The 24,203-nt window shown below is 41.9% G+C and overlaps 1 protein-coding gene across 2 annotated transcripts in view; it reads left to right on the top strand.

Moving 5' to 3' along the window:
* Positions 1–15,415, top strand: part of MTUS2 (microtubule associated scaffold protein 2) — an 866,587-nt gene extending 851,172 nt beyond the window's left edge. For both annotated transcript variants that reach the window (XM_077298284.1, XM_077298285.1), the window contains 2 exons: positions 4,152–4,249; positions 10,649–15,415. In XM_077298284.1, coding sequence (XP_077154399.1) covers positions 4,152–4,249; positions 10,649–10,859 — 309 coding nt within the window. In that variant the 3' untranslated portion in view covers positions 10,860–15,415. The remainder of the gene's footprint in view (positions 1–4,151; positions 4,250–10,648) is intronic.
* The last annotated feature ends 8,788 nt before the right edge of the window (positions 15,416–24,203 follow it).

The raw sequence follows: 24,203 nt of genomic DNA, 5'->3' as shown, positions 1-24,203 counted from the left end.
CTCAATCGCAGCTCCACTCCCAGTTTCTCTCCCACTTGCCCCTTCTCCCTTCACTGTCTCACACAGACTGACTTCTAACTTCTCCTCCAGACCAGAACTTATAGGGAAGCTACCCTGAAACTGGGTTTAGAGCTAGCCCTTCTGGCTTGAAGTCAGGAAAGTGTTGTATGCTAGTGTTACCTGCCAAGGGAATTCCTTCTTGATTCCAGGCATGGCATCACCCTCCCCAGGAGGCAGGCAATACCACTGTGGCAACCGGATTCCTGGGGTGCCACATGTACATGAGAGTATCCTGGACATTTTGGAAAGAAAATGTTTGTTTAGAATTTGCACTTTTATATAGAAACATTTTACAGGAATTGATCATTTTGTGAGGCTGCTATGTCCTGCAAACCCAATGGGTGCATTTTAGACCATGGAGCTATGTAATATATAAACAGGCTGTGCTAACTAGAGCGACCGATTCTCAACATTAGCTTCACAAACCTTTAGCTTATACACAGTTGCAATCAACAATATTTGCACCCTCCCATCCTCCCCTTCTATTACAATTCAGGTTTTTTAGCCAAATTTACAATCTTTCTGCTGTTTGCAATCATTCAATAAGGAACAATGTAAATCACTCAATGTAACTAATATAACAGGTGGTTTCTCAGTTTTTGACTACTGCAGTCTCAGAATTATCCATCCCCGTCATTACAAGCATCTTTAGTACTTAATAGAGGCCTTTGGCTGTTATAACCTGCTGCAAAGGTGGTGCATAACCACACACTATAGGATTCCAGCAAAGCATCTCAAGAGCACTATCGAGCCACCACCATGCTTCTCTCTAGGCAGGGTGTCTTTTTCAGCAAGTGCTTAATTTTTTCTTCTCTAGACAATACTGTTGATCCATAGACCTTAAAAGTTCCAGTTTTGTTTCATCGCTCCAAACAATCCCAAAACTTCTATACTGTTAAAAAGCACTGCACACACAGTATAATGCTTCCATCATATGTTGTGACTGACACAATTAGAAAAAAATAAACAAAACTACTCCCCTCTCAATCCAGTGTGTGTACTGAGGCTCTGCACAGCCGGTGCAATCTGGTAATATCATTGTGCCTGCTGTGCTGAGATTCGGGTGCATCGGCTGAATGATGGAGTAGGTAATCCATAGCTCCTTGTTCCACCATTGAATTCAGCTGTTTAATAGCGACAGGCCACTGGTCTTGGTCAGTAGAAGAGTAACTCTTTGAGTTTGGGCATGGAGACCTACACCACTGCTCTTGGTTAGTAGAAGACTAACTCTTGGAGTTTAGGCATGGAGACCTACGCCACTGCTCTTTGGTCAGTAGAAGAGTAACTCTTGGAGTTTGGGCATGGAGACCTACACCACTGCTCTTTGGTCAGTAGATGAGTAACTCTTGGAGTGTTGGCATGGAGACGTACACCACTGCTCTTTGGTCAGTAGATGAGTAACTCTTGGAGTGTGGGCATGGAGACGTACACCACTGCTCTTGGACAGTAGAAGAGTAACTCTTGGGGTTTAGGCATGGAGACCTACACCACTGCTCTTGGACAGTAGAAGAGTAACTCTTTGAGTGTGGGCATGGAGACCTACACCATTGCTCTTGGTCAGTAGAAGAGTAACTCTTGGAGTTTGGAAATGGAGAACTACAGTGTTTAGTATGCTTTTTATTGTGCAAACTGAAACCTCGGTACCTGCTGCAACCAAATCTTGCAGCAGTTTTTTTGCAGTCATTCAAAGGTCTATCAATCAGGGATCTGATTGCAACCAGTGACCGCATTCTCTTTCTGCCACGTCCAGGTGGTGGGGTCAGTGTTCCAGTAACTTTGAACTTGAGAACTTTGCTTCTAACTGTATCTCTAGGAACATGCCATGACTTTACTATCTTTTTATATCCCTTTCCTCATTTGTGTAAGGTAATGATCTCTTCTCTTACCATTATAAACTACTTTCTTGCCATACCTCTAACATGAAAGGCCAGGTATGATGTGTTTTATCTCAAGTACACCTGATGCACCTCACGTGTGATTCATTTTATGAAATGCATCGATTGTGCTTGAGACAACACCTGATTTGCAAATGTGTCTTCCTATGAGAGATTCTGTTCAAAGGACGACTAAGGCTTCATTCACACTTCCGTCGCAGGCGTCCATCAGAATGCGTCACTGCGACTTATCGACGGATGTGTGAAAAATAGTGGAAAACGGATGCAACACATCCTGTGTCGTGTCAGATGCGTCGAATGAGGCGCTGCCTGAATTTCAATGTATAAAATTCTGAGAGAGAGAGAGATTCCGCTGACTAGAAAATCCTTCCAGGCATGCTCAGAATAAAAAACGGGATATGTCGCTGGATTCCAGTTTTTGACGGTCACCGATGGATCCACCGCCCATAGGCTTCCATTATAGCCAATGACGGACAGCGCAGGACCCATCGCTGACCAATTTTCCGACGTATAGAAAAAACGTTCCTCTGAACGTTTTCTCCGCACGACGGGCAGAAATTTTTCAACGGATCCAGTGTATGACGGATGAAACAGATGGCCATCCATCACAATCCGTCGCTAATACAAGTCTATGGGAAAAAATAGGATCCTGCAGAACAATTTTCAGGATCCTGTTTTTTCAAAAAACAACGGATTTCGACGGGAGCTAAATGACGGAAGTGTGAAAGAGGCCTAAGGCTGCTTTCACACATCAGCTTTTTGCCGTCAGGCTAAATCTGGCGAATTTTGCAAAAAACAGATCCGGCAAAATTTGCAGGCGGATCCGTTTTTTGTTTATAGACTTGTATTAGCGACGTATTGCCTCACGTTTCATCCGTTTTTTGCCGGATCCGTTGAAAATGTGTTTTCTGGCAGCCAGAGAAAACGGACATACAGTAGTAACGTTTTTTATGTCTGTCGAAAAAATGCACAGTAACGGATCCGGCGGCATCCGGCGTTTTATATAATGGAAGCCTATGGTGCCAGATCTGTAAAATGACTGAATCCAGCAACGGATTCCGTTTTTTTAAACTGAGCATGTTTTAAACATCTTCCATTCTGGTCTCTCTCTCTCTCGTCTCTCTCTCTCCTCCCCGGATCAGCTTGTCCCCGGATATCAGCTAGTCCATCCGTCGCATCAGTTTTTCACAATATGAGACGGATCCATTTTTTTCAAAATTGGCCGGATTTAGCCTGACGGCAAAAAACTGATGTGTGGAAGCAGCGTAATTTGAACACTGCAGTAGTCAATAATAGTGGCATTTTGTGCCCAATTTGGAGAAATCGCTTGTTATATTAGTTGTGGCCATTTAACTGGCCCACTATGACCATCATGATGATGTGTTGCCCTCTTTATGCACTGAAGATGGCACGTTCCCTGAGTTTTTCCAGCAAGATGGTGTACCACCACATTATGGGTGTCAGGTCCGAGCATTCCTACATGAACAGTTTCCTGGAAAGGGGATTGGTTGTCGTGGGCCAGTTGAATGGCCACCAAGGTCTCCCGATCTGACCCCTTAGACTTTTATCTTTGGGGTCATCTGAAGACAATTGTCTATGCTGTGAAGATACGAGATGTGCAGCATCTGAAACAACTGATACTGGAAGCCTGTGCTAGCATTTCTTCTGCAGTGTTGCTATCAGTGTGTCAAGAGTGGGAGAAGAGGGTTCCATTGACAATCCAACACAATAGGCAGCACTTTGAACACATTTTATAAGTGGTCATAAACTTGGAAAAAACTCATGAAAGAATAAAGTTAAGTTAAAACCAAGCACACCATTGTTTTTCTTATGAAATTCTCAATAAGTTTGATGTGTCACATGACCCTCTTCTCATTGGAAAAAATAAATTTGGATCCAAAATGGCCAACTTCAAAATGGCCGCTATGGTCACCACCCATCTTGAAAAGTTTTCCCCCTCCCATATATTCTAATGTGCCACAAACAGGATATATCACAGGTGATATCACCAACCATTCCCATTTTATTTAGGTGTATCCACATAAATGGCCCACCCTGTAGAATCAACTTCGGTCTTATTTTTGCTTACTTCCCAACATTTCCAAAAGAAAATTAGAAAATGTGTAAACTCTCGTTAGGTAATTGCACATTAACAAGCTTTATTTTAATGACTTGTTAATATTGTTCCATTTATAGGCTGAAATAAATGTTGTCTTGGAGGAAAGAATACAGGTTCTTCAGCAGCAGAATGAAGATATGAGGGCCCGCATCGATCAGAATGTTGCAGTTACCAGGTCAGATCTCTCAAGAATCACCCAATTATGAGATGCATTTTTTTTTAAGTTAAACATTAATCCCTTAGTGACAAAGCTAATTTTGGTGTTTATGACCAAGCCCCCTTGGTCATTATAGACACCTCTCTATTACTAAGCCATGGGCTTGATATTTCCAGACAATAAAAAGGTGGCATCAACCCCACAAATATGAACCCCACTTGCCACCCTCACAGGGCAAGTGGGAAGAGCAGGGCAAAGTGCCAAAATTGGTGCATCTGTGCCTTTTCTGGGCGAATGCAGGCTGCTATTTTTGGGCTGGGGGGTCAATATCCATGGCCGCTTACTAACCTGAGAATACCAGCCCCCAGCTGTCAGCTTTGGCTTGGCTGGTTGTAAAAAATGGGGGGGCCCCCACTCCATATTTTAAATTATTTATTTAAATAATTAAAAAAACAGCGTGGGGACCCCTCTATTCTTGATACCTAGCCTTGCTGAAGCAGGCGATGGGTGATGAATACTCTCATCATCCGCCGCCTGCTCTCACTGTTATTAGTGGCAGCAGATGGAGGCTGATGGGAGTAGTAGTTCCATCAGTCGCAGCCTTCTCTCATTGTTATCACTTGAATATAAATCTCAACATTCTACCCTGCTTGCACTGATTGCCAGCAGAGCAAGGGAGAATGATGAGAGCCATCTTCTGCACCCGGGACCAGGGAACAGCGCTTACTGTACTGCTGCTTACGTGTCAAACAGATGACATCCCTGAGTGTCATCTATGCGATAAAACATTGCACAGCACTCGGCCCAGTGTTATACAACGGGAAAGATCACATCTGCTATTATTTTCTCATGCTGATTTGGCAGCATACTGCGATTGGCAGCGAGACTCGGATCACGCGCACCCATGCAAGTCTATGGGTGCAAGTGAAACATCGGACTGCACTCAGATGTTATCCCAACACAGTCCGATACACAGCGAGTCAGGCCATAGAGGAGATGGAGAAATTACTTTCTCCGTCTCCTCCGTACTTGTGCTGCAAATCTCTCATCCAAGAGGATCGGAGCACAGAGCGCTGACGCTTGGCTCTCACTCGCAGCAGGGCAGGAGCGGCGGATCATCAGCATCTCGCATCTGATGCTAAACGCTCGTGTGATTCCGGCCATACACTAACAAAGCCTCGTCAGAGTTATACATTGGTTATATGCCTTAAAACTGTCATTGTTGGGAACTAAAGGCGTTGTCCTTATCCTCCCCAGGTCCAACACTACACAATCCGGGCAACATATATTTGTGTAAATGTAGGTTTCCCCCATGTGCCGCCTCCTGATCTGTAATATATCCAGTCCACATGGTGTGGACCTCTGCTATCTTCTGCAGCCAAAACTATGCATGCGCTCCACCCATCCTTCCCAATGACAATGTTTCCTTATCTGTACACGCCTGCTACAGTGTTTGTCAGCTGTTGCACGTGGTACATTTTCTACCTCCTGTTACATAACTTTATACATTTTATATAATGCATCATTCTCTAACATATGTGAACAGAAAAAAAAAGCAATTGTCAGCAGTGCCGCTATTGCTTGGTGTTCTCATCCACTCAGTAAATGGTTTTGAATGTATAATCATAAATCACTTGGCACTCAGAAGGTTATTTTTGCAAGATGAGTATTCCATTTATTTGTGCATCCAGTTTAAAGATTAAAGATTAAACGTTTTCGGTCCATACATCAGACCTTCATCAGAAAATCCCTTTTATCAAACTGGAAAATGATGCACGTGGGTATGTCTAGGCCAAAAAGGCCTAAGCTGGATGACCCGGGATACAAAGAAAGAGAAAGCCTAAGGTGTCTCTAGGTTCCTGAAAAGATTCACTGGGTAAAGGCGCGAGTCCGCCGCTATGAGTGGCACTTAAGACGCCAGATACGTGGCGTGAAGACAGGAGTTCCCGGGGTTTTGAATGTATAGTTAGAAGTCATTCCAGGGGTCTACACGGCTTTAGAAATATTTTTTCACATTGATCAGGGTGAGCCAACTTGTGCAAAATGGATGAGTGATTTTTTTTTCGGACTAGGATTTCTTGGGAATTAAATCTGAGCACCCAACCTCTATATAGAATATGTGTAATCGCATGCTGGTGTTATCATTGCATACACAGAACATATCTCTAAGGCCGGGGTCTCACCACCATGTTTTTTCACATCCGAGAGAATCGGGCCGATTATGCAAATCACACTCTGATCAAACTCTGAGTTCCCACATCGTGTGATCTGATTATTCTCCTACATGGAGAAGATTGGAAAAAAATGTCATCTTCTCCATTCTGTCAGTCCATGAAAATCGGACTGTGCTCGGATGTCATCCAATATTTTCCATGGACTCATTGCTCGGCGGAATATCAGATGCAAATCGGGCATGATGACATTTTTTCTTCTCCACTTGACAGACTCTCTCTGGGGAAAAAAATCTGACATGTGCATGACCCCATAGAATAACATTGGTAAGAGTGCGATACAATGTTTTGTCGGATTGCACTTGGACCAAAATACGGCCTTCTGTACCCCCTCCAATAGGGTCTAATAAGCTACTCATTAATCAACCAATCAGAACGTAATGGCAACATATTGTCTCCAAATGGGGTGGCATAAAAATCCTAAAATAACTTGTATTCACCTCCTAATTTCTTCACCCGTTATGTGCCACCACTGGTAATCCTGCCAGTCTTTGTTAACTGCCTGGAAATGTTTGACATCAATTGTGATGATAACATAGTCAGAGCGTGGCTGCTTATCATAGTGATTGGCTGCAGCGGTCATGTGCATGCAGTTGGAATGTCCAGTCTTCCGTAGAGTTTACTAACACTGACGGGACCATCAGATCAGTGGTCCGGGAGCGGAGGAAGAATTAGCAGGTGAGTATGTTATTTTTTTTTAATGTATCCCCCACTTTGTGTCCACTTTTAAGAGTTAACATTCCCTTTTTAGAGTACGTTGGGGCTGATTCGCCAAACAGTTGTCACCATTCTTGGCTTAAAAATGCTTGAAATGTCGCAAACTTAAGAATTGCACATAAAGTTTTCAACCTTTGGCATTTTACGCTCCTCCAGCTTTTTGAAAAGTGGTTGCCTCTCGGTCGGGGAATGACCGAGCTTGCCCACAAAATTCATCATAATTTATGCCACAAAAGTGGCCAACCTTTGGCTCGCACACATTTCTGGCTGATGCCCTCGTGATGCATCAGGCCATTCTTTGGAAGGAATTGGTAGTCAAGATATTTAACAATTTGTAAAATGCTATTTTCTGCCTCCTGGCTGACATAAGTATAGGTCAGAGGATGACCAGGGGCACGTGCTCAGGAAGCCAACAAGCCACCTAACTCCATAAGTAACTGCCATGAGACAAGGCAGCAAGCCAAACCTATTCCCTGCATGTAAGAAACCTTAGGTATAGGGTATTTTTATTATGTGTAATTGCAACAAATATTTAAGAAGGTGGTTGTTCATATAATTTAATATTTTACAATTTTCTAATATAATTTATGTATTAATAATACAGTTTCCAGGATCTCTGCTTATAGTCGTTCAATAAGACCCTTTGCATTAATTTTCACATTGCGGATTTGTATAGATATATTTAGATAAGAATCATATAAAAAAATATGGAATATAAATTGACATGCTGAGGACTTAAAATACGCACCACAGATCAGTTTCTGGAAGGAAAATATCATCTGTTTTGCCTCTCCTCTAATATGATATTCACATGTAATTCCAGAATTGCATATTGGATAAATAATACAATTAAATTATAACATAAAAATCCAATGAAATATAAAAAAGGAGAAATAGGTGTCCAAAAAGGTATGTAAAAATAATATTTTTTTACTACAAATATATTAAGGAGAACCTTTCACGAAATGTTTCATGTTGAACTGGACGAACGATGTAATGGTGGCTGCAGAGCATAATAAAACTTTTTTTTTAGTGGTGGAGACCACGGTGGAGATATTAGCAAAGTATGTGGTACCTTTTTTTAGTTCAAGTAGGTGTCATCAGACAATATTCACTGAGGATGTGTACTTCTTCCTACTGTAGGTAGCAACACTCAAAGCAAAGAAGAACAGGTCCACACCGTAACCTACAGCATATTTATCAGTGTGTAAGATATAATGGTATAGCTCTGATCCCCTGGTCTAACCTCCTGTATGATTAGAAAATACATATGACTAAGGGTGCTTTCACATTGCATTCCGGCAGCCATTCGCTATCCCCATCAGGGCTTGCATTCAAACCTCCCGCAAAATGAGATTCGGACAAATGCGTGATGGGGCCATAGACTATAATAGTGGCGGCAGAGCAAATGTCTGAGTGTATGCATCCAGTAGGCATACATGCCTGAAGTTGATGCACGATGTTTGCTCTGCCAGCACCATTATAGTGTATGCATATGTTGGCGCATATGTACGAATCCCGTTTTGCAGAGGTTCTAACACAAGCCCTGGTGGGGCCAATGAAATGGTGCCTGAATGCAATGTGAAAGCACCCTAACACCTTTCAGATAATGTCCCTGTGGAGGAAGGGGAAGTACAACTGAGTTTAGCTGTGTCAAATTACAAATCCTTCTATCAGCTCTCTTCCTCTCTTATCATGGTTATCTATGCTGTAGTGCCTCTTCCCCATACTTTCTGACTGGAGATGAAAACTCAGTGTGTCAGAATAACACTCATGACTGTTGTGCTCAACTTTTACTCACTCTACAATGAGATCAGAGCAGGGTCTCATTAGATCTCACACTGGATTAGTCCAGAATAGTGATGAGCGAGTGTACTCGTCGCTCGGGTTTCCCCGAGCATGCTCGGGTGGTCTCCAAGTATTTATGACTGCTCGGAGATTTAGTTTTCCTTGCCGCAAATAGATGATTTGCAGCTACTAGACAGCTTAATTACATGTGGGGATTCCCTAGCAACCAGGCAACCCCCACATGTACTCAAGCTGTCTAGTAGCTGCAAATCATCTATCTGCGGCAAGGAAAATTAAATCTCCGAGCAGTCATAAATACTTGGAGACCACACTCGCTCATCACTAGTCCAGAACAGACAGGCTGCTCCTGTGAGATGTAGTGACAGCCCTGATCTCACTGCAGAGGAAGTACAAGTTGCTTGAGCACAACAAACATAATTGTAATTACTGACTCAGTATTCAGGAGAGCTGAGAGAAGGGTTTGTAATGTGAAACCTCTAACCTCAGCTCCACTGCCCCTCTCCCCATCATGACTCATGCAGGAGATCAGAGCTGAATCCTTACATCTTGCAAACTGAGAAATCCGTTTAAAGCTATGGTGGGAGCGTGTACTTCTTTCCTTTGAGTGTTGCTGCCTGCTCTGGATTGGTCCGCATCATACAGGGAAAAGAGGAGAAGAAGTATACATCACCAGTGAAAACTGTCTGATAACACCCACTTGGACTGAAAGAAAAGTTTGCAAAAGATAGCAACAATAAAAAAGGAGTAGAACTCACTCGTGGTATGTGAATTAACAGCACTTTAGTTGGTCGTCACATGAGGAGAGGAGACATAGAAGAATGATTGAGCGAAAGCTGTTTCGAGTTAGAAAAATGTTATTTTACTAAAATACAAAGGATAACTGTCATCTTTAACTTTAGGCCTTTTAGAGATCATTTCATCTTTAATTTGTTTATCTGTTCACAATAACAGTAATTTTGACCAGGGGTGCCCAAACTTTTGCATGCCACTGCAGGTACAGTATTTCTTTCCTACTATTAATACAACCAAAATACCATTTGCTTATAAGGCTGACAAAACTGTGTATGATTAAAAGCAATTACTCGTATTATATCTGACTGGCCCGCAGTACACTACCTCACCACGCGTTTCACCTGTACAGCTTCCTCAGGGGACGTGGTTTACGTATCCTCATGGTTTCTTAGGTATCCGGTTAATCCAATCATCTGATTATGATTAAGCCTTTCACAGTGCAGTATTTGGCACCTACTCATCCGAGTCCACAGCTTCCAAAACCCTCCTCCACTAGTAAATTCTTTTCACGCATATCCGGGGTGAGTGATATCATGCCGCATTACTGGACATGTGTGGTTGGCATGGAGTCAACAGAGGATAGGCAGGAAGACACAGGAACAGGAGCCTACCCGTAATTCTGAAATGACATTACACATTTTCTGGAATTAAACAATGTGAGTTTCTATTGTATAATGACGGGCATAGTTTTTGAAAACTTTGAGGACCTGATAAAGTATATAAAAACATATTAAAAACCATAATTCCCCTTTAAACATTGTAAGGAAACTTTAAAGAAAAACTGGGTTCTGTTCAGGAGCAGAATTTCTTCATGTTGTGATTAGAGTATAACTTGTCAACCTTATGTTTTTATTTTTTCATACTTTAGGCAATTATCAGTTGAAAATGCCAACCTACAAGAGAGTGTTGAAAAAGAGAGCAAAGAGAAGAAAAGGTTAAGCCGTACCAATGAGGAGCTTGTGTGGAAGCTGCAGTCTGCGGACTCCATGAGTCCTATCAAGTATCCCTCCTCTCCCATCCATCAGTCAACGTCTTCGGGGCCACTGTCACCCTCCAAAGTCAACTCGGCTCAGAGATGACAATCCACGTGATGGACAAGCTCTGTTTTGGTTCCGTTACTTGCGGTGATCACTCTTTGGATTCCTCTGACTTCAGGTCCCTTTTGGGAAGACTCTATAAGAAGATCTTGTCTTTCACATGAACCTCAAGCCAAGGAAACAAACAAACAAAAAAAAACATTCCGCTAAAACAAATCCTCAAAAGTCACACCAATGTTTCAGGTCGCATCCAGTCCAATATGCTGGGGACATATACAATGTTGTATACCCGATTGCACACACTCTACAGGTTGATTTGTACATAGCGATGCAATGTACATACCAGAGCTTGTGTATTTTTTGTTTGTTTTTTATGTTGCTGACGTGTTTGATCAGCTGTTTTTAAAGCCGTGCCTCTGTCTTCTACCTGAACGGGACATGTTTCTGTCCATCTCGTTTTTACCGCTTATTAACACTAAATCTATACCGATGTAAACCAGAAAAAGCGCCTTCCAAAGGGTCCGGCACCATCACCAGCTTCCGACAGGTTAAGGCTGCCTACGCAATAATCCAATGCTTCGCCCGCATGTCAGGCATTCCTTCCCTCTCTGCGATTTCTTACATGGCTTCACTGGATCTTTGTCTTTTTTCGGATTTGATGTTTTTGACAAATAGGCTTTCACGGCCAATAGGGGGCGCTATGTTTTGGCCAAGACCATGAATGGAGGAGCCAGATCTTTCAATGTATATAACTTAGATACTACCTTCCGATGACTTTGCTTCCAACTCCGTCATACGACATAGACTCTGCCCACGTTACACGGACCTTGCTACATTGCGTCCCAAGGCATAGTTGTGCTTAGCTTCCGAATACTCTTCCTCTATGTGTAAGAACGTAGACTTTTTACATTTTTTTGTACATTTTTGTAATGCACATGTCAATATAGGACTCTGCCTGCAGATATGCACCCGATTTCTAGTTCGTTTTTATGGGAAAGTGTGTGTGTGTGTAAATTTATAGGTAAGCAATGCGCCCACCTGAAAATAATGGGGAGCTAGATAGAAAGATTTTATTTTGGAATGTAATATCAATTTATTACAATCATATTATTAAAAAAAAAAACCTGTATGGGCGTTCATTATGTCTTTCTACTAAAGTCGTTGTTTAGTTAGCCATGTTTGCTCATGTATGAAATTCACCTTTCCACTGTGATTCAATGCTGCAGGAAATCTGTCCTGGGTTTATAGCCCCAATCCTATGGCATATGTTCTTCAGCATGGTAGGCGCAAAGCAAAAATTGAGGGGTTAAATTAATATAAACAATATATAAAGATTTTAAATTGAATATGTCCGCAGGTTTTTGCTATGGAATCCGAGAGCAGCATTATGTGGGGGCACAGGGCCTGATTCCAGTGATGTGTCACTTATTGGGCTATTTGGTGCAGTTTTGATATAAACCCTGTTTTCTTTGCTACAAATGTAGCTGAGCTGTATGTAACCGCGCCCACACCACTGATTGGCTGTTTCTTACACTGCACATTGTTAGTAAGCTACCAATCAGTGATGGGGGTGGGGTTACACAGATTAGCCGGACTGGCCTGCATGTGAAACCTAGTCAGGCCGTGATAACCTCCTGCTGATAAAACATTGATTGTATTGAAACTACAACACGCAGCCTAGTAAGTGACACATCCTTGGAATATGGCTCTCTTGACTTATATTATGCTGCTCTGAGATTAAATAGCAAGAACCTTCTGACAAATACCCTTTAACAGGACATTGTATATAGTTTGGGCTGCAACTTTTAGTTGCAGTAAAATGTAGGTTGCCATGACCTCAAGGTTTCCCGATAGTGAAAAGTTACGTAATAATCGCAAGGATCCCTAAATTCAGAGTCCCAAATAATCCACAGAATTCTCCACTTGTAGGAAAATATGGAAATTGTGCCACAGTGTCATTGACATGAAATGTTACCATAACCATTATATGGGAGATTTATTAATGATACTAAAGGTTCTCAAGATTGTTAAACATATCAAAATGACACGAGACATGATAAAATTTAGGGAATCTTTTTATATTTGACAAACGTTTCTCATTTATGCCACTTCATTAGTACTGACTGCCAATAGGCTCTTACAAAATTGCTAAATTAAATACAAAAAAGTATCCAAAACTTAATAAATTTCATTCAAGGATGCATTACATTTCATAGTCAGAATTTGTGACCATTTTACATAGGAGAATAATTACAGTATAGTGGGTGTGGGTGTTGCAGTTTTACATGCGCCCTGCAACTTTTGGGGTCCAAAATGTCCAATTAGTAGACATGAAAAGCCAAGTACTAGAAAAGACCTATAGAAGGAGGCCCTGTTGAACATTTTGTATTGTAGCCCACGTTCTTCAAGTTACACCACTGGTTTTACAGCATTTTGCTTTTTTAAATATCCCCTCATTCATTGTTCTTAGACAATAGACTGAAATATACAGAGCTATCCAGTAATATCCCTACACAGAGGAGATAGAAATAGATTGAAAGTTATTGCAAAATGCCGCGGAACGTTACATGAAGGTGGGGCAGTGCTGTGAGGGCTCTACACCCATGCAACTGCATGTAACCAATGTTGCTGGTTTGCCAGGACCAGATGTTGCACAGTTATTTCAGGGAGACCAGTATTCAAAAATAAACTTTTTACTGAACAGGAACTTGGTAGGGAATATATACAAGTGATAGCGGCAACACAGTCTTATGAGCGTTTCCATCAAAACTCAAAGCATTTTCCACACAGTTTACTTCCTTCTGTTCACTTTTGTTCTCCATCTTCGCTTTTCCAATTTACTCTCTTTATTTGTCCTCTGTTTCCACTGTTTCTCACCAATTCACTACCACCAAACTTGACACCACCGTCCTGTTTAAGAAGAGTCCTTTACTCGATCCGTGGTTCCGCGTCTTCTCTCCCTATAAGGAAGCTATGGTGCCAGTATTGTCGGTTCTTCTTTAGTGCTGACACTCTGGAACTCCAGCATGGAGCATTCTACTCATCTCGCATACTCGGTCCTGTCTGGGCATGTTACCTTCAGGAGTTATAAACTCTGGGCCTTACTGCTAGGCATCCTCTCCCAGGTCTCCGGAAAATCACTCTGTCTCTCAGTCACTTCTGCTCCGGATCACACTATCTCTTTCCTTCAGTCTCCTCTGACTTTAGGTACACCACAGAATGCGGCACTGCTTACATTGGACCTTAGCTCCTCTTTCAATGAGTTTCAGGACCTATCTCCTGTTCTAACAGGAAATTCTCGCTTTCCCTTCAGCTTAGCCGCTCGCATTCTGGGCTAGTTCCAGTCATTAACTCTAACTGTCTCTGTTAACCACCTATTGCTAGGCAGAAAACAGCCTCGTCACCAACAACACAGACCATTACACATAAAAACATTAGGGTAAGTTCACACGGGCGTTTTTGCTGCTTTTTTATGCTAAATTTCAGCTGCTTTTTGCACACACATTGTTTTTTTGTGTGAGCAGTATTTTGTGCTTTGCTGCGTTTTTTGGACATAGAGCATGTCACTTCTTTCAGCGTTTTTCCAGCATTTTTTTTAGCGTTTTCCACCCATTGACTTGAATGGATGGTGAAAAAATGCTGTAAATATGCAGGTTGACTTTTCTTGCTCCCCGCCGGCCAGAGAGCCGCGCTTCCCACACTGTCAGAAGACAGCGGGAGTGCTCAGCTGTGATCGGAGGTATAAAGTTCACCTCCGATGACTGGTGACAGCTACAGCCGCTAATTACTGTGAGAGCAGGAGCGGTGGATGGGAGTTTTCATCTGCCGCTCCTGCGCTATACATAATTAAAAAAAAAAAAACTGGCGTGGGTTCCCCCATAATTTTGATAACCAGCCAGACAAAACTCACAGCTGGGGGCTCTAACCCCCATCTGTCAGCTTCAGCAAGGCTAGTTATTAACAATAGAGGGGTCCTCACGCTTTTTAAAAAAATTATTTAAAAAAATAATTTTTAAAAATGGTGTAGGGTCCCCCCTCACTTTTTACAACCAGCCTTGCTAAAGCTCACAGCTGGGGGCTGGTTTTCTCAGGCTGGTAAGGGGCCATTTTTATAGGCTCCCCCAGCCTAAAAGTAGCAGCCCGCAGCTGCCCAGAAAAGGCACTTTGCCCGGCTCTTCCCACTTGCCCTGTAGTGGTGGCAAGTGGGGTAATGAGGGGTCAATGTCAACTTCTTATTATAAGGTGACATTAAGCTGGCTTTGTAATGGAGAGGTGTCAATCAGACACCTATCCATTACTAATCCTATAGCAGGTAAAGGGTTAAATAAACATACATGCAGAAAAAATATTTTAATGAAATAAAACACCACACAGTTTTGCCATCTTTTTATTATTCTGCCATTCCAAGCGAAGCCCTCGATCTTCTGAAATAAAAATAAAATAATAAACCAAAAGTATACTCCCTGATCCGTCCTAGTCCAATATAACGAGTGTCCCATGATGGTATCTGGGGGAGATAAAGCTTAAACTTGTAGCAAAGATTAGACGCAGCACTGAGAGGGACAAATTTGAAGTTAAAAAAAAAAAATAAAAATTTATACTAGAAACACCATAAATTCTTGAATATCAAATGTCCCGAAAGGCTATGCAATAGGAAAACTTGGCACTCAGAAAGTTGCAGTGAATAAAAACAAGTTTAGTTGGCAATCCAAATGTCCTGAAAGGCTGTGGATATCTCTTTTAGAATGATTCATAAGATTATATTTTTCACTACAATGTATACACAGTATGCAACATCCTAGTGGTGGCTGCAAGCAACCAGAGCAGTTTTCCGAGTCTTCTCATCATCTATACATGAGGTTTGGTGTTTTCCATCAATCACTTTAATCTTCTCCAAACTCTGGAGGTCCACTCTTCATCACCATCTACACTTTTTATATCTAAATAGCTCCACTTTTCTTTTTTTTTCCCCAGCGATAGCAAGAAGCGTTCATGGACTTGCCCCAAAATGTTCAACACTCGCTTTACTTTAGCAACAACACCTTATCTCAGGGAGTGTCCATGTTTTATCCAAGACAGAAAACCCTATTTCTTACATTTTTTATTTTTTTAAGGTAACGTTCTATAAACTCACATTATATTATAGATGTACCATCAGCCCCCAAAATACTGATCAGTTCTAATTTAGATGGCATGAACCATCACTTTCCAAAGTGATGAGGATACGTCAGCTTGTACCTTACTAACCTCATCCACGACACTGTGTAACGAGGGTCCGCGCAGATCGAGGTGGTCCCTTGTTCTTCTTCTTACATAATATTATTAAATGTGTTAATAGATTTGCCTACCTTTCACGTTTCCTGTTCAATTTCCTTGTCTTTTTATTTATGGCATTAGAGAATAAAATCACTGTTCATAAAAAGGAAGAATTGTTTGCCCGAGTCAATGTAGCCTGTGTCACTATTTTCTGCTGTGTGGCTTATAAATGCTCATTTATCAGAAGGTTGGAAAGGTGGTCTAAGGCTAGGTTCCCACGATGAGCTTTTGATGTTGCAGATTTTCTACACTACGTCTGCGCCCATTAAGTAAAAAAGGTGTAAAAAAAACTCATCATGGGAACGCAGCCTAAGAGACAAGACTGCCATCCAGTGTGTCGTCATAAAATTACCTATTGTATAAATCAAGTTGTTTTTATTTTGTTAAATTGATTTTTTTATGTTGGTATGGAAATTTTAAAAACAGCAGCAAATTTGGAACTCTTGCAATTTTCACACAAGCCGTCTAAGGCTACTTTCACACATCAGTTTTTAGCCGTCAGGCTCAATTTGGCAAATTCTGAAAAAACGGATCCGGCAAAAGTTTCCACCCCATCCGTTTTTTTTCTCATAGACTTGTATTAGCGACGAATTGCGATGAGTGGTCTCACATTTCGTCCGTTTTTTGCCGGATCCGTCAAAAATTGGTTTTCCGGCGGCCGGAGGAAACGGACAGGGACGGATTCATCGCCGTCCGTCGGTTGCTAAAATGGAAGCCTATGGCGCCGGATCCGTCAAATGACGAAATCCAGCAATGGATTCCGGTTTTTTAACTGAGCGTGCTCCAAATTTTTTGGCATCCAATTAGCTGGATCAGCTAGTCGTATCCGTCTAAAAAACGGATCCGTTGCATCAGTTTTTCACAATCTGCAACAGATCTGTTTTTTTCAACATTCGACGGATTGTGCCTGATGGCAAAAACCTGATGTGTGAAAGCAGCCTAGGTATTATCCACATGCCCGGATGCTCACCGCGAGTGACTTCGGCATGCTCGAAAAATATGTTGGAGTCCCCGCGGCTGCATCTCGCTGCTTTTCGACACGTGTATGGATTGCCTAACAGACTATCCCTGCATGTGTTGCTTCTGTCTAACAGCCATGAGACATGCAGCAGCGGGGACTCGAACATATTTTTCGAGCACGCCGAAGACACTCGGTTAGCACCTGTTATGGCAGATAACATCTTATCCCAGCACGTTCGCTCATCACTAGAGGTCTGCTGTGACATCTTTTCTGAATGGTGGATCCTGTGCTTTCTGTCATGGTAATCCTACTTGTCATGATAACAAGATTGCTGTAAGGTCTCCTGTACAGAAGAGGACGTGCAAGTCAGATATTAGGACTAGTAAATGGGGTGAAAATAGCCAGATTTTTGGCTTCATTTTTTGTATGTTATTTTTTACTATTTTCTATAACTATTAGTGATGAGCGAGTATACTCGTTGCTCGGGTTTTCCAGAGCACGCTCGGGTGACTTCCGAGTATTTATGACTGCTCTGAGATTTAGTTTTCATTGCGGCAGCTGAATGATTTACAGCTACTGGACAGGCTGAGTACATGTGGGGGTTGCCTGGTTGCTAGAGAATCCCCACATGTAATCAAGCAGGCTAGTAGCTGCCGCGATGAAAACTAAATCTCCGAGCAGTCATAAATACTCGGAGATCACCTGAGCGTGCTCTGGAAAACCCGAGCAACGAGTACACTCACTCATCACTAATAACTATCAAAATTTTTTTAAGTACATTTAACTTAAAAACTAGTTTATAATAATAATAATAATAATAAATGTTATTTATAAAGAGCCAATACATTCCGCAGCACAATTAAGATTTAAACAATAGGACATTTTCTAATGATACATTCCCTTTCAAACACAATGAATTAAGGCGTCAGGCTGTGAGCTCACTGTGTCAGAGCCCCCAATTGAGCGTATCATCCAGGAAAGTCTCTGGCATAAATGGTAAATGTACACCAGCATCATAGAGGCCACCGGAGCCTTAGGGAAACATAAGTGCACATTTTTTGCTGACTGTAGAGGAAGGTGCTGCCGACTACACTTTCCAACACAGGGATCAACCACAAAAAATGTATTACGGTGAATACTTATGAACATCCATTGATTGCATACACAGTTGCGTATGTTAGGTTTACGTTGGGAAATTTCCCCATGGAATCCATCTAAAAAGCGCTTAAAAATGCTAAAAAGGATCAACATATGCACTGCAATGTCAAAATGACTTGCTTCTCTTGCTCAGTCTGTTTGAGCTCCTTTTAAAATGTTTCAGGCTTCCAGTAGTGGACAACCCCATTAAATGAGTATTTTAGAATTCTAGCTCTAGGTGGACTCATTGTAATAACCAGATTACAAAGTCATTCTGACATGGATTTTCAAAGTAAGTACACCAGTCTCATCATGTCTTTATAGAGCTATTTAATAATTTATGGAGTTTACATTGGAAATTCTGCTGACAGATCTACAGTGTTTTTCAGACTATAAGGCTCACTTTTTTCCTCCAAAAATGTGGAGGAAAATGGGGGGGGGTGTCTTATAGTCCAGATATACCTGCTGTGGCTGTGGATGGGGGGTGGGAGCGGCAGTGGAGGAAGAGCGGGACCAGGAGGCAGGAGTCGGCTGCTGCGGTTTAACACCTGTGCCCAATTTTAAAGAGAAATTAATATTCACGGCTCTCCATGCCCCTAGTCCCTCCCACCTCTATGCACTGAAGCGGTCACCGAGAGGTGGGAGGGACTATGGGAGTGGAGAGCTGTAAATGTTCATTTCTCTTTAATAGCGGCCACACTGTTGGCCGCAGCTGCTGGCTTCTTCCAGCTGCTGGGCGATCATGTGTGCCCGCTATTAAAGAAAATTAATATTCACTGCTCCCCACATCCATAATCCCTGGCGTTGGACTAGCAGTGAGTATTCTGGCAGCTGTCCTCAGCCTGTAAGCAGCGCATGACGTCACTGCTGGCATCATTTTCTGATGAGGCCATGCATACCCGGATGGGGATGAGAGGACCATGTATACCATGATGGGTATGAGGGGACTGTGTATACCAGGATGGGGATGAGGGGACCATGTATACAAGGATGGGTATGAGGAGGCCATGTATATCTGGATTGTGGACATATATATACCAGAATGGGGGATATTACTACAGAATTGGGGGACATTACCCTTGTAGCAGTGTCAGCAGCAGTTTCCCCCCATAACAGTGTGTCATGACCACATATTTTTTGCTTTAAATTTTATTTTCCTCCTCTAAAACCTAGGTGCGTCTTACGGTCCGATGCATCTTATAGTCCAAAAACATGGTACTTTAAAACTGGAAGAGCTTGCTACATCCTCACCTTTATGCTAGGGTCACAGCAGCATAGTGGAGTCTGATGTTTTCCACTGACTCAATGACTTGTATGGGTGAGTGCGATCCGAATATTGGATCCAACTAGGGCATGCTGCAATTGTTTTCCCTGGATCGGCTCTGTTCAAGGGAAAAATGTGCACGCCCCATAGGCTAACATTGGTCCAGGTGCAATCCAATGTTTTGTCTGATCGCACTCGGACTGAAAATACGGTCATGTGATCAAGCCTTTATTGTAGATATAGCAACACTTCTGCATGGCGATACCATGAAAGTAAGCGTCTGCCTGTACAGGATCTTCCCCCGAGAGGCCGGATCGGTTCCCAGCACAGCAGATGCAAGGTACAGTCTCATTATTGCAGTCATTGCATCATTTCTTTATATAAATGTTGCTTTGCAGGTAACTTTATAAATTCACAGTAAAATTCCGATAAGATAATTGCATAAAACACAAATGGAAGTTACAAAGTCCGATTGATTATGAGGCCATCGATAACATTTTGGTCTTCATTGGTCACTTTTACTACAACTTTGCTCCCATAGACAGAACAATGTGATGCAATGCTTTGAACATCGTTTTATACTATACTATAGATATGGAAGCTTTCTTTGTAAGTACGTTGTGTTTCTTATTTTGCTCTGATCCAAATTTAAGCCTCATTATTTGAGCTCCAATATTGTCCTGGAACAAAACCTTTTCCTACATCACGTCACTGTATATTGCCAGGTTTAAAGAGAACATTTTATAAAATGCATGAATAGCCATTGGAAGCACTGCCCATGCGTTGAACCAGAGCACTATACATAGAGATTACAGCTCTGAAGCCTCTGGAAGTGTGAATACAGCTAAGGATAATAAGGTTAAAGAAGTTGTCCGCTACTTTTTGAGCTAAATGGTGCTGATAAAATAAGCTTATACTCACCTCCCATGCTGGCACCGTTCCAGCGGTGTTGACACTCGTTCCGGGGGCTCACGTGCGGCTGGTATGACATGTGAGCCCGGCGTCCAATCAGAGCTGGCGTCACTGTCCCCGCCTTCGGACAAATTGAACATCAAGAGGAAGTCAGAGTGGCCGCCACAGCCCGGACTTCCTCATGATGTTCGATTTGTCTGAAGGCGGAGCCAGTGACGCCAGCTCTGATTGGACGCCGGGCTCACATGTCATAACCACACGAGTGCCAAGGGAATGCAAGTGTGACACTGCAGGAACGGCACCGGCACGGGAGGGGAGTATAAGTGTTTTTGCCAAATATTTAAATCAAGAAGGGGTTGTGCTAGTAGTGGACAATGTGTATTTTCTTTGCGCAAAAAACACAGCAAAGTGGATGGGACTTATAGAAATCTCCTGCCCCCTGTGCTCTTTTTCTTACTCATCACATCCATAAACATGCTAATTTCTCTCGAGAGTATGCTGAGTTTTAAAAATTGCCTTAGATGCAGAACATCTGCAGTTTAAAAAAGAAAGCATATGCGTTTTTAGTGCCTTTCGTGCAGATACATTAAGAATGTATATAACCACAGTGTCAAATCCGCAATGGAAAAAAAAAATGACACAAGGAACCTAATTTACATAATAGCTGCAGAACTGTTACAGAAATTCTACATCATCGAAAACTCACCAGATCCTCATTGTGGGAACATAGTCTTCTATAGGCTATAACTCCGGATCAGCAGAGGATGATTAACACAATGTATATACAAGATCTCTCACAGAATTGTATGGATTACACGTTATCTTATGAAGATCACCACTTCCTAGATCAAAGTGAACAGCTGGTCACTAGTGATGTGTGAACGTGCTCTGATGAGGCGTTATCCGCCATGCTCGGGTGCTAACAGAGTGTCTTCAGCGTGCTCAAATGATGTTTGAGTCCCCGCGGCTGCATGTCTCGCAGCTGTTCGACAGCCACAACACACGCAGGGATTGTCTGTTTGTTAGTTGATCCCTGCGTGTGTTGCGGCTGTTGAACAGCCGCTAGAGATGCAACCGTGGAGACGCGAACATATCATTTGAGCACGCGGAAGACACTCGGTTAGCACCCGAGCATGGCGGATTACGCCTCATCAGAGCACGCTCACTCATCACTACTGGTCACCACCACCGCTTCAGCCTTACTAGTCCCTGGAATCTGACTGATCAGCTATTAAGGCCACTCAATAACTGACTATTAGTGATGAGCGAATATACTCCTTACCAGGGGCGAACACAGACAGCTTAGGGCCCCTGTGCAAGAAATGTATCTGCCCCCCCCTTTCATCGCAACCAAGCTACAGATATACATATTTTTTTACAGTCTCCTCTCATATATACACTGTGTGCAGAATTATTAGGCAAGTTGTATTTTAGAGGATTACAGTATTTTTATTACTGATCAACAACTATGTTCTCAATCAACCCAAAAGACTCAAATATCAAAGCTTAAAAACCCTCCGTCACATACAATATTCGGACTAACGAGTTCACATACAATGTGCCTGTCAGGCGCCTGCTGGAAAAATGCCTATAATATCTAATGTTTGCAATTTCAGTGCTCTAAAAGTGATCAGTGACCATCATAGGGATGTAATAAAAGAGACTACACATAATCAGTTGCAAAAAAAAACATTTACTTAACATAAAACTAATAACTATGAAATACAAACTTTTCAAAACTCCCGCCAAATAGTCCCCAGTTCGACTCTCTCAAAAAAATGTACAAAGAAAATTTTTGAACACAAACTTAATTTTAAGGTACCTTAAGTACTATTAAAAACATATTCAATCAGAAGTAGATGCTGAGGTTTCCCCAGAAAAGTCACACTTGCAGAGCAAATAGCAAGAATTACACACCATTTTTGCATGTGTCAGGCAAATTGCTTTATGACATTTGAGACATTCATAATTTGAAAGCCTTCTGGTTCCGCTTTCCGTTTGGCAGGTGGTGCATCTCCTTCTTTTGTGAGGTGGTGCAGATGGTGACTTTTCACCATCATCTTCTGGGCGGAACCTTTTGAGCTGAACTTGAAGGCGAGAGGGGATACCGATTGTTTTCACGCTTCTCCTGCGTAGCTCTCCAAGTACTAGTTCATGGGCCAATTTTTTCAGATACAATCGTCTACGGAGTGGTTCAAGCTTGTTTTCAAGATAAATCACTTGTGAATTTATACCACCCAAATTCAACATAGCAAAAAATATGACCATTGGCCAGCGTTTGATGTTTCTGCGGACGTTGAAAGTGGAGCACATCTGATCTGCTGTATCCACACCCCCTTTGGTGGCATTGTAAAATGTAATTATCTCCGGTTTTTTTTCTGCCCCAGTCCCAGGATCGATGGCAGCATCATCATGAAGTGTTGATAGAAGAAGTACGATTTTTTTGGCATGTGGTACATAGGAAACTAAAGCCTTTCCATTATGGAATGCAAACATACTGCTGTACTGTTGTCTCTCTTTCACACTTACAAACTGTGGCGGCAATTCCCTTTTGTTTTTTCTTACAGTTCCCACATATGACAGCTTCTGAATTTTCAGATAATCAATCAGATCACAACTTGTAAACCAATTGTCAGCTGTAATATTGCGACCCGATTCAAATAAGGGTTCAGCCAGTCTTTTTACAACATCAATGGGTTTGTTGCTCACACAGTAAGGACCTTCTGGTTGTTTTCCTGCATAAACTTCCAGGTTGTAAGTGTAGGTCTTACTGGCATCAACAAGGGCATAAATTTTTATTCCATATTTGTTTGGCTTTGATGGAATATATTGACGAAAGGCACATCTACCACGAAAACCAGGGAGCATTTCGTCAATAGTGAGATTCTCTCCAGGGTAATAACTTTGTTTACAGTTTACAACAAATCTTTGAAATATATCACGAATTGGAGCAAGTCGGTCATGTGTTTTGCGTTCGGTTCGGGTAGTTCTGTCGTCAAACCGAAGGCAACGAATTAGAATCTTGAATCTGTTTATGGACATAACAAGGCTAAATTTTTCAACTCCATCCCCATCTTTACCCCAAAGTTCCTCCAAACTTTGTCTATTTGCCCTTTAAGCTCCTGCAAGGTACAGTAATCCAAAAAAAGCACGCAGTTCTATTTCATCTGTGGGCTTGATGGTTCTGTTGCAGATGTACTTGTCCTTTATAATGTCTATATATTGGTTGGTATATGTGACAATAGAGTCCAGAATGTCATCTGTAAATATTCTGTTCCAGCATTCAACTGCAGTTTTTGCATTACGTGCAGTTCCTATTACTGCAGGAAGGTGAGTAATAATGTTTAAAGGTTCCCTATGTTTTTTCTGGAATGGCTTCTTGTTCCATTTAGTATTTTTATCTTTTCCAATATAATATGATCCAACTTCTTCATCCTCACCACTGTCACCATCTTGCTCTGTTTCAGAATCCAGGACACATTCTTCCACCTCATCATGAGAATCAATCTCACTTTCCTCTCCTAAATCCTCATTCAGTGTGAGGTCTCTATCATCTAACGGCATGTTTGTTACTTCCTCAACATCAAGTTGTTTGGATAAATTGTACATTTTCCTCTCCATTTCAGCAGATAATCTGAAGCAAGAGAAGGAATATGTTAGGGAACTACTGTATATGCCTGAGCAGCACACTTTCTTTTATAAAATCTCCCTTATTTCTATGAAATATCCTCACATTTTGTGCTATACATTCATAAAACAAGCTAAATAAACTATTGTGATGAATAAAAACATAAAA

Source organism: Ranitomeya variabilis, chromosome 3, assembly GCF_051348905.1.
Source record: "Ranitomeya variabilis isolate aRanVar5 chromosome 3, aRanVar5.hap1, whole genome shotgun sequence".
NCBI classification, from domain to species: Eukaryota; Metazoa; Chordata; class Amphibia; order Anura; family Dendrobatidae; genus Ranitomeya; species Ranitomeya variabilis.
Note: the sequence above shows the minus strand (reverse complement) of the source record. Positions and strands in the feature narration are given on the sequence as shown.